Below are 14,539 nucleotides of genomic sequence, written 5' to 3'. Positions count from 1 at the left end.
GTTCTTTTGTTTCGGTTTCAGGTGCATAGCATGGTGGTTAGACAATCATATACTTTACAAAGGTTCCCCCTGATATTTCTAGTACCCACCAGACAACAGAAATAGCAATTACAATATTATTGACTATATTTCCTATGCTGTGCAAGGGGTTTTAATTACACCTGCCAAATCTCTTAACCCTTGCATAGATATCGCTCAACTTTTTTCATGTTCTACTGACTAAAATTGCAGCTCCTGCCCACATGCAAGGGGATTATACAAGGGTGTGGGTCATGGGAGGTCACCTTAGAATCCCGCCTACCAGTATCTTCTTTTGTAAATGATTCTTTTTGTTGTTATCTGAACATGTTTAAAAAGTGAAGTTTTTTTTAAAAAAAGTAATTTAAAAAATGGGCCCTGGGTGTCAGATGCCAGGCTAAGGAAAATGACTTCTCTGAAGCTGGAGCTTTTTCTTCCTTTTACTTAGGGGACCAGCTGTCCATAGTTTTGAAGGGAGGGGGAAGGGATGAGTAATAATTAGAGAAACCCACCTCATCATTTTGATACACTGCCAGAGCTTCCCAGCCGGCCTCCTGGTGGCTGGCCTCTACTCTCTCCCATCTGCCTCTGCTTGCAGTCGAGGTGATCTTTCCAAAATGTGCATCCAATTGTGTCTCTACCCTGCTAAAAATACTTCTGCTGAGTATTATGGAACCCAAGCTCTCTAGTGTCCCTGGAAAGGACTAACATGCTGTTCCGTTTCTTGTCCCAACACAGGCTTCTCATGCCCTACATTCACACTCAGCGGAGGCAGTGACAGTAGGGGCTAAGAGGAGGGGACAGGAAATTCCAGCTCTTGTGGTTTTTGTGACTCTGTGGTTGTTTTCAATGCTGCCATTGCTTCGAGCCTGCAGATTAGTGCCAGCATGGCTGTGACAGTGACCCGAGGAGTTCACATGGCTGCTTGCTGTGGCGGGCGTGACTTCCTGCTGTTGCTAACACTGCTTTCCATGAAGTATGTCCCCTGGCTTGGCTCCTCACCCAGGGGCACACCTGTCAGCCACTGTGGCCATCACTGCCTGTGAAGGGCTTTCCTACTGGACGCACAGAGGCTCCTGTTGAAAACAGTCTGCTCCGCTGTCTGTACCTCTTCGTTAACTGCTGAGGTTAGCCCCTGTTTCAAAGCCCCTTAGCTCTTAGAGAAGAGCTGGGGAGTTTAGAAAGCCCTCCAAAGGGCCAGTAAGTGGAAAGAGGCTGATAAAACACATACAGAGGAGCAGTCCCTTTACTGGTAAAACCTGCAAACCTCTCAGCTCTTTCAGGTGCTGGTCAGCTCATGGCCTGGGCACTAATGCAGGATTTCCCTTCACCCTTCCTAGGAAGCATAACTGTACGCAGCCCTTTCCATACAGTTCACTGGGGGGCTAGCTGAGATTGTGGGCATATTCTTTGAGTCTAGCGTTTTGGAGCCTGAAAGTGTGCTGGGGCAGGTGAAGAGCTCCCCAACTAAACTCATGGAAGCTGTCTTAGGTGTTCCCTTAACTGACAGGTCATCTGTTCATGCCTTCCAAAAATGTTCATCTCTCATGGTGGGATCTGTCTTCCTTTGACAGTGTCCCAAGTTCCTCCGGACTCTGGCACATCTAGTCCTGACCTCTGTATTACTCTAGGTGGTGCTGTGGTGACACTCTTCCCCACCCCCACTGCACCCCAAATCTCATTAGCTTCACACGGTGGAGGTTTATTTGTCACTTACACAGAGTCTCGATCTTGTGTTTATAGCATCTTAAACACACACCTTCTGTACTGGTTTCCTAAGGCTGCCAAAACAAGATACCACAAACTAGGTGGTTTAAAACAACAGAAATTTATTCTCTCATTGTCTGGAGACTAGAATCCAAAGTCATTCGGGCCACGTTATTGTGAAGGCTCTAGGGGAAGATCCTTCCTTGCCTCTTACTAGCAATCCCTGGCATTTCTGGGCTTATAGTTGCATCATTCCAATCTCTGCCTCCACTGTCACGTGGCCATCCGCCAAGTGTCTCTGTGTTCAAATTTCTCTGATCTTCTAAGGACACCAGTTATTGGGTTATGGCCCACCCTAATCCACTATGATCTCATGTGAACTCAATTACATCAGCAAAGACCATTTCCAGATGAGGTCACTAGAGGTACCAGGTGTTAGGACTTCAACTTATCTTTTGGGAAGAACACAGTTCCACCCATAATACTGGCAAAAGCTTTGGGGAGGAAGAGAGACAGGGAAGAGACAAACCCAGACTCTCAATCTTACCTCAGAAGTGATACATGCTGGTTTTGTTCACAGTCTACTGATTATATTATAGCTCCAACATAATTGCAAAGGAGGCTCGTAAACTTAGGGGGGCACATGGGTACTCAATGTGAATTTCTTATTTCAGTCACATCCTTGCATGGCTCATCTCCTCTGATCCCAGAATGCTTGGGGGCACACATGAGGCTGGATACTTTCTATATAATGTGAAATATCCATCAAGGGACAGCATATGATCCTGGAGAACACATTGAAGGAATAGACTTGAAAAACTGCTCAAAGAAAAGAAAGAAAATAGTTCTTATCATCTATAAAACTATCTCCTTTTTCTTTGGTTGTTTGGTTCATCTTAATCCAGAGGCTATAAAATGGTGGTCAACAAGTTAGATCCAGTTCATAGATGTTTTATGTGTGGCCCCACACATGTTTAATAAATGTGAACAACTATCTGTCTTTCTTCAAACAACTGGAAGATCTGACAACATCTGGGCCCCCATTTCCATGGAAAACCAGCTATAAGGAGAACAACCGAATAAGGGCTACTCCGAATCAACAGTCCCATCTCTGCCATTTGCTGTGATCTCCACCACTCTCTTAGTATTGCTAACACTGAAGCTGAGTATCCATTCTCATTTGTCTTTGTGTTTTCATCGTTGTTTCCTTATAACAGAGATTTTTCTTCCTTATATTTGGATCTTTTTACTTATGTATTTTACTTGATTGGCCCCTGTAGACATTTGTGTTTGTGACCCCAATTTTAAGTAAAATCTGCATTTTCTTGTATCTTATTATATACTGGTGCTTTTAAGGGATTAAACCATATCACAAAACAAGAACAAAAACCACATGATCTTATCAATAGATGCAGAAAAGCTTTTGATAAAAACACACAATTTTATGTTTAGACTCTCAACAAATGGTATAGAAGGAAAATATCTCAACATGATAAGGCCATATTGACAAACCATCAGCTAACATCATATAAATGGCACTAAACTGAAGGCTTTCCCCCTTAATCAGGACAAGACAGGTTGTCCCTCTCTCCCTCTTATTAATGTGGTACTAGAGATTCTCGCCACAGCAATCAGCAGACAAAGAAATAAAAGGCATCCATATCGAAAAGAGAAGTAAGGTATCACTTTTTGCGATATATGATTCTATACATCGAAAACCCCAAAGAATCCACAAAAGACTACTAGAAACAATAAGCCAATACAGTAAGGTCGCAGGATACAAAATTACATACAGAAGTCAATACCTTTCTATATGCCCCAATGAAACAACTGAGAAGGAACTCAAAGAATAATCCCCTTCACGATTGCACAAAAAAAATAAAATACTTAGGATAAACATAACAAAGAATTAAAAACTTATATAATGAAACTATAACCATTGTTAAGGGAAATCGAAAAGATATAATAGATGGAAGAATATACCTTGTTCTTGGCTGGAGAATAAATAATCAAGATGGCTATATTACCCAAACAATATACAAATTTAATGCAATTCCCATCAAACTCCAATGACGTTTTTTAAGAAATAGAGCAAAAATCATCAGATTTATATGGAACTATAAAAACCCCGAATAGCCAAGCAATCCTAAAGAAAAAGAATGAAGCTGGGGCTAACAATACCTGACTTCAACTCTATTATAGGGCCAGACATCAAAACAGCATGGTATTGGCAGAAAATAGACACTCAGACCATGGACGATAGAAAGTCCAGAAATAAAACCACAATATATAGTCAAAAATTTTTGATAAGGGGGCCAACAACACACATGGAGAAAAGAAAGCCTCTTCATAATGGGGCTGGAAAACTGGAAAGCCACATGCAAAGATGAACTGGACTACAGTCTCTCTCTCTGTACAAAAATTAACTCAAATGGATCAAAGATCTAAACATAAGACCTGAAACAATTAGGTACATAGAAGAAGACATAGGTACTCAACTCTGCCTGGTTTAAAGAGCATTTTATGATTTGACTCCAATGGCAAGAGAATGAAGGCAAAATTATGAATGGGACTACATCAGACTAAGAAGTTTTTGCTCAGCAGAGAACTGATAACAAATAACAGAAAGCAACTAATGGGAAATGATATTTCAAACAACAGCTCAGATAGGGGCTAATATCCAAAATATACAAAGAACTCATAAAACTCAACAACAAACAACAACATCCAATAAAAATGGGAAGAGATATGATAGACACTTCTCCCAGAAGAAATACAAATGGCCAACAGATATATGAAAAGATGCTCATCTTCTTTAGCTATTAGAGAAATGCAAATCAAACGTCAATGAGATACCACCTCACACCTGTTCGATAGCTGTTATTAGCAGTCAGGTAATAGCAAATGTTGGAGAGGCTGTGGAAAAAGGACCCTCATCCACTGTTGGTGGAATGTAAGTAGTACACCATTATGAAGAAAGTATGGTGGTTCCTCAAAAACTGCAATAGAACTACCTTATGACCCAGCAATCCCTCTACTGGGTATTATCCCCAAAACTCAGAAACATTGATACGTAAGACACATGCAGCCCCATGTTTTTTGCAGCATTGTTCACAGTGGCCAGGACTGGAAATAACCAAAAGCCCTCAATAGATGACTGGATAAAGAAGATGTGGCACATATACACTATGGATCTACTCACCATAAGAATGATGACATCGGAACATTTACAGCAAAATGGTGGGATCTTGATACATGATCGAAGCGAAATAAGTAATCAGAGAAACCAGGAACTGTATTATTCCATACGTAGTGGGACATAATACTGAACCTAAGAGACATTGACAAGAGTGTGGTGGTTACGGGGGGGAGGGGGGAATGGGAGAGGGATAGGGGGTGGGGAGGGCAGAAAGAAAACAAGATAGAAGGTGACAGAGACAATCTGACTTTGGTGGTGGTATGCAACATAATTGAACGACAGATAACCTGGACTTGTTTCTTTGAATATATGTATCCTGATTTATTGATTTCACCCCATTAAAAAATAAAATTATAAAAAAAAAAAAAAAAAAAAAAACACACACAACAGTTTAATAGTTTTTTGAGGTTTTTTAAGAAAAAAAGTAAACATATAATTCAGGAAAAACCAATGGAAGAAGAGCATAGGGCAAGGTATGAGGAAGGGCACAGAAGTGCCATACCCCTTCCCAGCATACCATTCTTCCTCAAATTTCCACTGTTTACTGAGTTGGAAGCTCTCAAAACCCAGACGTCCAAGGATTTTTATGGAGGCTTTATTATATAGGCATGGCTGATTTAATCATTGGCCTTTGGTGATTGAACTCATCCTCAGCCTCCTCCCAAGAGGTTGGGGAGTGGCACTGAAAGTTCCAACCCTCTCATCACTTGGTGGGTCCCCTGACAGCCAGTCACCATCCTTAGGTTACTTAAGTGCTTTCCAAAAGTCACCTTATTAAAATACCTCAGTTGCATTTGAAAGGGGCTGGTTATGAATAACAAGGCACCCATTTCACCTTCAGGGCTCTGCAGCATTTCAGGAAGTGAGGGTAAAAGACCAAATATTATGGCAAAAGATGCCCCTCTGGCTGTTACATGGGAAATTATAAGTTTTAGGAGCTATGTACCAGAAACAATGGACAACGAGCAAGTATAAATTTCTTATTATAAATTGCAATGCTGCACCATCTACAATAGACATGATTTAAGGTGAACAGTTGACAAAAGCTTGGCAGTACCTGTAATGGGGATAGGTAGATAAACATTTGCAATGAAAAACTTGTAATTGGGATAGTTGCATGAACTTGAATGTAATGAAAATAATGCAGGCTGACTCAAGTAAATCCTTACTAAAAAGCTTTTTGTGCCAAAATTTTCTGCCCTTTATAGACCGCTGGAACGATCCAGTGAGGATGTGGATATAATCTTCACACGGCTGAAAGAAGTTAAAGCTTTTGAGAAATTCCACCCCAATCTCCTTCATCAGATTTGTTTGTGTGGTTATTATGAGAACCTGGAGAAAGGAATAACATGTAAGAAATTCAATTTCAATAGTATACTTTTATGTATGGTTTGTGCTTGTTTGTGGTTATCCTGTGGGGATAGATAGCACATGATAGATGCTTGAGCTTCAGCTGAAGTGATTAGATTGACATTTCCCTCTACTTCGTGTAGGCATTTCCTTAACCCCTTTGTTCACAGCATGTAAGTGGTTCTTCCAGGGCAGCCTGATGTCCAGGTGGCGTTGGAAGGATATACTGACTCATATAATTCAGCTGTATCCTTAGAAATTCAAATAATTATTTTCTCTAACCCCCAAAATATGATATCCAGTAGAATATTAAATAAAAATAAAAGGTAACTTAACTAATGCTAATGGTAATGTTTTGAATTCACCTTAGTGGTATTTTCTATTCCAGGTATGAATAAGGAGCAGGGAGAGGAAAACAATAAGAGTTAGCTGCATTTTTTTAAAATGTGTTTTTTCTTCAAAAAAATTAATACTTTTCTATCTGTTGGGACACATTTGCTGCAGTAAAATAAAACTTCCATCCAACTGGTTTGAATAATTGATTACTCATACAAGAGAAGAAAATCACTTACTCATATACTAGAAGTCTTGGGGCTTCAGGGTTGGTTAATGAGGTGGTTCAATGACATTATTAAGGTCCCAGGGCCCTCCTATTTTTTTTGTTTGCTTTTGCTATGTATCCTCAGGTGTTGGCTTTTGTCCTTAGACTTGTTCCAAATGGTTCTAAGACAGCTACAGCAGTTGGAAACATTACATACTGATATAAAAACATTCTGCTGAAGGACTAGTTCTTCTTATGTCTCTTTTTCAGAAGTCCCCCAGCAGACTTCCTGTATTGTTTCATTAGCTAGAATTGTATTATATGCCCATGTCTAAACCAATCACTGCAAAGAGAATGGGACTAACATGACTGGATTAGATCAATCATTATTACCCAACTGGAGCTAGGAAAGAAACTCTTGCTCTGAGTACTTGGCCCTTGAAGGAGGATGGAAACCTTGTAAATTCTTGTATATGTAATTCTAAGTTAGATAAGAGGAAGGGAGGGCACGATTCTGGATGGGAAACCAACAGGGTCTGTTATAACATCACTGTAGAAAATTTAGAAGACAAACAAAATAAAAATCATCTACAATTCCCAACCTAGAGATTACTATTAACACTTTGTATGTATCCTACAAGATAGTTTCCCATGTGTATACACACATAGTTATACTTCTATTAAAAAAATCATTCAAACATATTGTTTTTAAACATATATTATTGATATCTGAAGCTTCATTCTCTTAAGGATGAGACTATTTTCTGTTTCTTAAAGCTATTTTAAAAATGAATGTTCTCTGAAATATAATATGAATCTGGCAAATAATGTCTTTAGAGGACAGAAAGTTTATGAAAGGCAAAGCCCTAATTCTAAAATAAGTCACTTACAAAGGCTAGGGACAGCAGTAACTGGACAGGCCGGCTATAAACTCATCAATTCCCCATCTTGAGCTTATCATTGCTCTTGGTAGGATACTATTGTCATTCTTTGCCTTTCCACAGCATGTCTTAGGGAGTTTAGAGCAGCTTGTCGGCATTAATTATGGCTCCTGGAGGCTTGCTCTTATGTAGTGAGCACTAGACTTTCCAGAATTCAGCCGACCCACTGAGTGGTCATGTGAGTTCTCACTGAGTCATTCATTAGACCTCTGACTTTAACCGTGAAAAGAATTTAAAATATTAGATCATTTCATCTGGTTATTTAGCTAGAATATTTAAGAGGATTATTGGGTTTGTATGAGATTTTTAACCCAGTGTTTCAGAATGACTTCCAAAGTACTGGTCTTAACATGATATAGGAACTAAGGTTCTATGTAAATAGCTAAATGTTTCCTCTCTGAGAGTACAAAAGAAAAGAAGAGTCAGGTTCAGAAATTCCTGATGAGAGTCATTTCAAAGAGCTTAAAGCAGTGACTTAAAAAAAAAAGAACAAACAAACAAAAAAATCCAAGGAGCTGGACAGTGATAATACAGTCATTAAAACTTTTAAAGCAGATTTTATGTTTCTATAATTTAGCTTAAAAGGAGACAGTCTATTCTAGAAAACACATTACTTTTAAATTAGAGAATGGTCTAATTTAAGAAATTAGAGTAATGGTCTGGTTTTATTGAGTCAAATAACCTTGATAATATGGACCCAGTGGTAGGATTCAGCTGGTTCGTACTGGTTCAGCAGAACCGATACCTAATTTTTTGTTGAGTTCGGCGAACCAGTTGTTAAAATGGCACTTGTAACCAGGGTTCTCTCTAAGGTGGGTGCCTGGGCAGCTGCCCAATGTGTAGATCACAAATTTGCATTCCTTACTCTTTTTAAATATTCATCTGTGCAACAAAATATAAGCTCCCGTAGTACTGTTTATTCTGTCCATAAGTGAAAAAAAATTGCAAGCGAGGACACCAATCAAGAAGCAATATGGAAATATTTTAAATAACAGTTTTATTGTTTTTTGTCAGGTATTCTTTAATATTTTTCATTAATATTTTAAAACTCTTTCTTTTAATCTAGTTTTGTGTACCTCTTTTATTGTTCTTATTTAAGTATTAAATGCATGAAATGATAAACTACCTTTTGGTATATTGGAGTTTTTTATACTCAAAATGGTCATTAAGACAGAGAACCGGTTGTTAAATTATTTGAATCCCACCACTGTATGTACCCCAACTAGAGTAATAATTTTCTAAGAATCATAATACAATGAAATGTGTTTTAGATAAATTGCATAGAATATCACTCAATTCTTTTTTTTTTTTTTTTTTTTTCTTTTCCATTTTTCTGAAGCTGGAAACAGGGAGAGACAGTCAGACAGACTCCCGCATGCGCCCGACCGGGATCCACCCGGCACGCCCACCATGGGGCAATGCTCTGCCCACCAGGGGGCGATGCTCTGCCCATCCTGGGCGTCGCCATGTTGCGACCAGAGCCACTCTAGCGCCTGAGGCAGAGGCCACAGAGCCATCCCCAGCGCCCGGGCCATCTTTGCTCCAATGGAGCCTTGGCTGTGGGAGGGGAAGAGAGAGACAGAGAGGAAAGTGCGGCGGAGGGGTGGAGAAGCAAATGGGCGCTTCTCCTGTGTGCCCTGGCCGGGAATCGAACCTGGGTCCTCCGCACGCTAGGCCGACGCTCTACCGCTGAGCCAACTGGCCAGGGCACTCAATTCTTTTTAAATGCAAAGAAAGGATCATATATCATCCCTTATTATGCTTTGTAAATATGTAACAGTTATGTTTATATAGAGTTCCACTTCATAGAATATTGAATAAATAAAATGTAGCTTTGTTGATAGATGAGAAAAAGAAAAATATGTCATGTTCTTGTGGGAGCAAGTAGAAGAAGAGTTGTAGGCTCAGCTAGGTCCGAGTCACACTTGTAATACCAGTCAGGTAATATGGTAAAACTGATTTACACTCGGCCTAGTCACATCACTGTTTCTTTTCCAGTGTTTCGTCAAGGTGACATTGGCACAAACTGGTATGCTGTCCTGGCAGGGTCTTTGGATGTTAAAGTGTCTGAGACCAGCAGTCACCAGGTAAGATACTTTATCATTTTTTTTTTTTGTAAAGAAGGATGTATTATTATTTTTAAAAGACACTTACCATCAACATTACATTTTTAAACCCATTTCCTCTTTCTCAAAGTAAGGAGTTCAAGTGTTTGATGAATTCTTTTATTTATTTTTTAAAATTTTTTTTTTTTTTTTTTTTTTTTTTACAGGGACAGAGAGAGAGTCAGATAGAGGGATAGATAGGGACAGACAGACAGGAACGGAGAGAGATGAGAAGCATCAATCATCAGTTTTTCGTTGCAACACCATAGTTGTTTATTGATTGCTTTTTCATATGTGCCTTGACCACGGGCCTTCAGCAGACTGAGTAACCACCTACTCGAGCCAGTGACCTTGGGTCCAAGCTAGTGAGCTTTTTTTTTTGCTCAAACCAGATGAGCCCGCGCTCAAGCAGGCAACCCCGGGGTCTCGAACCTGGGTCCTCCGCATCCCAGTCCGACGCTCTATCCACTGCGCCACTGCCTAGTCAGGCTGATGAATTCTTTTATTAAGTTGCTCAAGAGACACATACATTGAATGTCCTCTGTGATTTGAGTGTGCTGCCAGGTGTTGGAACACGAAGTCCAGGAACCTACTGCCTGCCTTCCAGGAGCTTACTGTCTATTGGGAAATGTAAACAATGTATTCGCAATGTCATAAATTGCTGTTGTGTAGGGTGAAATGCGACAAAGAGGGAAAGAGAAGCAAGTCTTCCTAGGTTTCTCTTTAGATCCTTCTCCCATCTGGTTTTCTGACTATTCTGTGTCCTAGAAGTGATCCCCTGTGGCTTTTTAGGTGCTCCAGCTATGCAGGGGTAATGTGGTCAATAAAGCCCCTTTAAAACCTCTATTTCTCTACCTTATCTTTTCAAATGTAAAAGGGCCAATAACAACATCGCCCACCCCCCTGCTCTGCTAAAGTGCAGCACGGGCTTCCTTTATTTTCATTAGTCACCTCAGAGGAGCTTGGCAACCTAAAAGATGAAACTCCCATTCTTCCCCCTGCCTCACAATATGCGTGAGTATTTGAAATTGGACCCAGAGTCTCCTTTCACATCTGCAGTGCCCTTTAACTCCATCACTAACCCACACGGCTGACATGTACAGAACCGTCCCATTTGAAGCCAAGAACCTTAACTCTCAAAAGAGTGGCCCCTAGAGGCTACTGTCAAGTGTCAGTATCAAAATGGTCCAAGTTTTCTATCCATATCTTCAGTATTCAGGTTAAAGCGGAGCAAAGAGAATTGACTAATTGTAAAACTGGAAAGAATTATCGAGAAAAATCAAAGAAACAGTTCAAGGGACAGATAACCTATAGCTCAGTACGTGTTTGAGACGGGGCTTCTGAGCCTTTCTCATAAGTAGCACACTTCGAATGTGAGAAACAGTTATGATCTACTAAATTTGGGATTTAAATTTTGTATGAATTTATATGCTTATTGGAGTTGTAGGCAGTAACTATCTAAGAACTGTGGATGTGTCACAAAAGATTGTTGGTAAGGTGGACATTTGGAGTTGGGAATATACCCATTGTTATAGAAGGTCAGAGTCTCAGGCCAGTGCCAATGTCCTATTTAATCCATAGTATGCTTTTTCTATGCATCTACGCGTTGAAAGTTCCATTAGAAACTGCCTGGCCCTGATGGTACTGCTCCTCTTTCCTTCTCTCACATGGCCAGGTTTCTTTTCAATTTCAGAGAGGATGAAGGTGAGAGGTAGGGCTTCATTCTTGTAAGCTGCCTCAGTTTCCCAATGGCACTAGGAAAAGCTAGCCAGCGTTTCTTGGATATCTGCCACATGCTAGGAAGTGTTCTGAGCACTTAACAGGTGTTTATTTACTTCTTTAATCCTCACAATACTCTATCCTATAGTAATATGATCTATCCTATAGAGTATTAATACTCTATAGGATAGATCATATTACTATTCTCATGCAATAAATGAGGACACTAAGGCCCTGGCTAGTTAAATAACTGGCCCCAAGTAATGTATCTAGAAATTAAAGGAACTAAGATTAAAACCCAAGCAGTTTGTTGCCTGAACATTTGCTCTGTACTATTTGACTCAAAAGAAACATGCTAAAGCATGCAATCGCTCCCTGCCTGCCATCTCTTGTCTTTATGGGTGTTTTTTTTTTTCGAGAAAGAAAAAGAGAGAGAGAAAGGAGAAAGCTATGAAGCATCAACTCGTAGTTGCAGCAATTTAGTTGTTCATTGATTGCTTCTCATATGTGCCTTAACTGAGGGGCTCCAGCCAAGCCAGTGACGCCTTGCTCACGCCAGTGACATTGGGCTTTAGCCAGCGACCATGGGATCATGTCTATGAGCCTGTGCCCAAGCCAGTAGCCTTAGCGTTTTGAACCGGAGACCTCAGTGTTTTAGCTGGATGCTCTATCCACTGCGCCACCATTGGTCAGGCTTTTTAATTATTTTTTTTATTGTGTGTGCACGCGTGTGCATGCCTGCACACGACAGCATCTCTTATTTCAAATTACCCAACATCCCTATCTGCATGCCTCTGTCTGCACACTGCTGTCCTGGTGCATACCCTCTGGGTCCTTTTGCTCGGCACTGCTCCTGATGCTTACCTTAACCCCGTCTTACCGTGTGGTTGGGCGGAAGGGACAGGGCCTGAAAGAGGATGATTCTTCTTGCTTCTCCAGGTGGTCCTGTATGAATAATGCTGGAGAGAGGGAGAAGCTGAAAAGAGAAATGTGAGGAAAGGGAAGAAAGATGAGAGTTAGAGAGGAGAAAGGTGAGAAGGAAAGGAAAACAGAGGGAAGAGAGATGAGGAAAGAATAAAAATAATTTTAAAGAGGCAAAGCAGATGTACATAAGGGATGATTAATCCCATCAGCAGTGATGTGCTGACACATCAGATGTTAAAAGCTAGTGTGAGATTTTGATGGTATTAAAATAGTATTTGACCAGGGGCTCTTGGAATATTGCCTGGACCAATTATCTCTCACCATGTGGGCCTAATGAAGAATAGCTGAATAACACTTTGTTATGAGCTGTGGGTTTAAAAAAATTTTTTTATTTTAACAAACTTAATTCTAGATTTTAGCTGTCATTTTGACCTCAAACCCAATGTGGAGAAATTTTCTAAGCTGGGCTTTGCTGTCTCTTAAGTTGTTAAAGGTTATTAGCTTTATATCAAAGTTGGCTTCCTGCCTCCTCTGAGTACTTCACTCCACAATGTCTAGTCAGGGATTTCTGCATTGATTTGTTTAGTCACTAGGATATGAAGAGGGTAAAGCACATTGCTCTCTACATCCTGCGGCCCTCTGGAGAGTGGCCTGAGGTGGACAGAGAGCCCAGCCTTCTGGCCAGCTCTGATGGGCAGGACATGATTTCAGCCACATGGGAGGAAGAGGCTAACATAAATGAGCAAGATGGCTGAACCTCCTCCCATGGCAAATTGCTTGAAAGGAAGAAACAAAAAAGCTATTTTTATCTGATTTGGCCTTGTAATGGGCTCTGGGTCTCTGCCCACTAGTGATGTGGCCAAATCAGGGTAATGGGATAAGCCAATCAGAACAGTACTTTATATTAGGATTCTAGAGTCTAGAGAAGTAGAACCAATACAAGATAGATAGATAGATAGGTAGATAGATAGATAGATGATAGAGATTTATTTTAAAGAATTGGCTTATGTGATTGTGGGGGCTAGCAGTTTTTAGAGCAAGCTGGCAAGCTAGAGATTCATATAAAATTGATGCTACAGTCTTGAGTCTGAAAGCTGAAAACTCAGGTAGAATTTCTGTGTTGCACTCTGGAAGCAGAATGACTTCTTCTTCGGGAAACCTCAAGGGAAATCTGTTTGCTTGGATGTGGCCCACCCACATTATGAAGGGCAATCCACTTTACTTAAAATCTACTGCAGTGGTTCTCAACCTTTCTAATGCCGTGACCCCGCAATACAGTTCCTCATGTTGCGGTGACCCCAAACCAAAAAATAATTTTGGTGGCTACTTCATAACTGTAATTTTGCTACAGTTATGATTCGGAATGTAAATACCTGATATGCATTATGCATTTTCCGATGGCTTTAGGCGACCCCGCCAGGGTCGCGACCCACAGGTTGAGAACCGCTGATCTACTGATTATAAAGATTGATCGTATCTAAAATATTTTTATGGCAAAATTAGATGGTCTAAATAACTAGTTACTGTAGTTGACATATAAAATTAACCGTCATATACCCAATGGGAAAAAAATGGTTTAGGTAATGAGCCGTGGGTGGAGAAGCAAAGAAAGACCTGGAATTTCTATCCCTAGAGACCAGCAACTAGATTGCTAAGTGCCTCCATTGTGTCACACTGTGCCAGGGGATCTGTGTACCTTCACTGACTTCATCTTTAGGCCTTCATGTCCTGTTTTACAACTGAGCTTAAAAATAGGGCTCAGCAACATTCGGTATAATTTTCTGTGGGCCACACAAATGTTTTATATCATATAATTATTAGGTATTATTGATTTGATAGAATTTTTTTCTGTATAAGATCTCCCTATTTCTTTTATATAGTGATAGGGAACTATAACTAATTATAACTTACAAGATTACATAGAGCACAAATATTTTATTTGGTTCATAAATTCACATCACCTTCCTGCCTGTTTTGACACAATATTACTTTCTGCCCCTTCCCATCATTCCCTTATACTTTTTTGCTCACTGGG

General features: G+C 40.2%; 1 protein-coding gene across 6 annotated transcripts in view; it reads left to right on the top strand.

Moving 5' to 3' along the window:
* Positions 1–14,539, top strand: part of RAPGEF4 (Rap guanine nucleotide exchange factor 4) — a 328,733-nt gene that overhangs the window by 58,790 nt on the left and 255,404 nt on the right. For 3 of the 6 annotated variants that reach the window (XM_066280130.1, XM_066280129.1, XM_066280128.1), the window contains exons 2-3: positions 6,133–6,275; positions 9,755–9,843. In XM_066280130.1, coding sequence (XP_066136227.1) covers positions 6,133–6,275; positions 9,755–9,843 — 232 coding nt within the window. Of the gene's footprint in view, positions 1–6,132; positions 6,276–9,754; positions 9,844–14,539 lie in introns of those variants that run through there. The other 3 variants (XM_066280131.1, XM_066280147.1, XM_066280137.1) reach the window with 2 other exon arrangements.

The sequence above is a fragment of the Saccopteryx bilineata genome, chromosome 5, assembly GCF_036850765.1.
Source record: "Saccopteryx bilineata isolate mSacBil1 chromosome 5, mSacBil1_pri_phased_curated, whole genome shotgun sequence".
Classification (NCBI taxonomy): domain Eukaryota; kingdom Metazoa; phylum Chordata; class Mammalia; order Chiroptera; family Emballonuridae; genus Saccopteryx; species Saccopteryx bilineata.
Note: the sequence above shows the minus strand (reverse complement) of the source record. Positions and strands in the feature narration are given on the sequence as shown.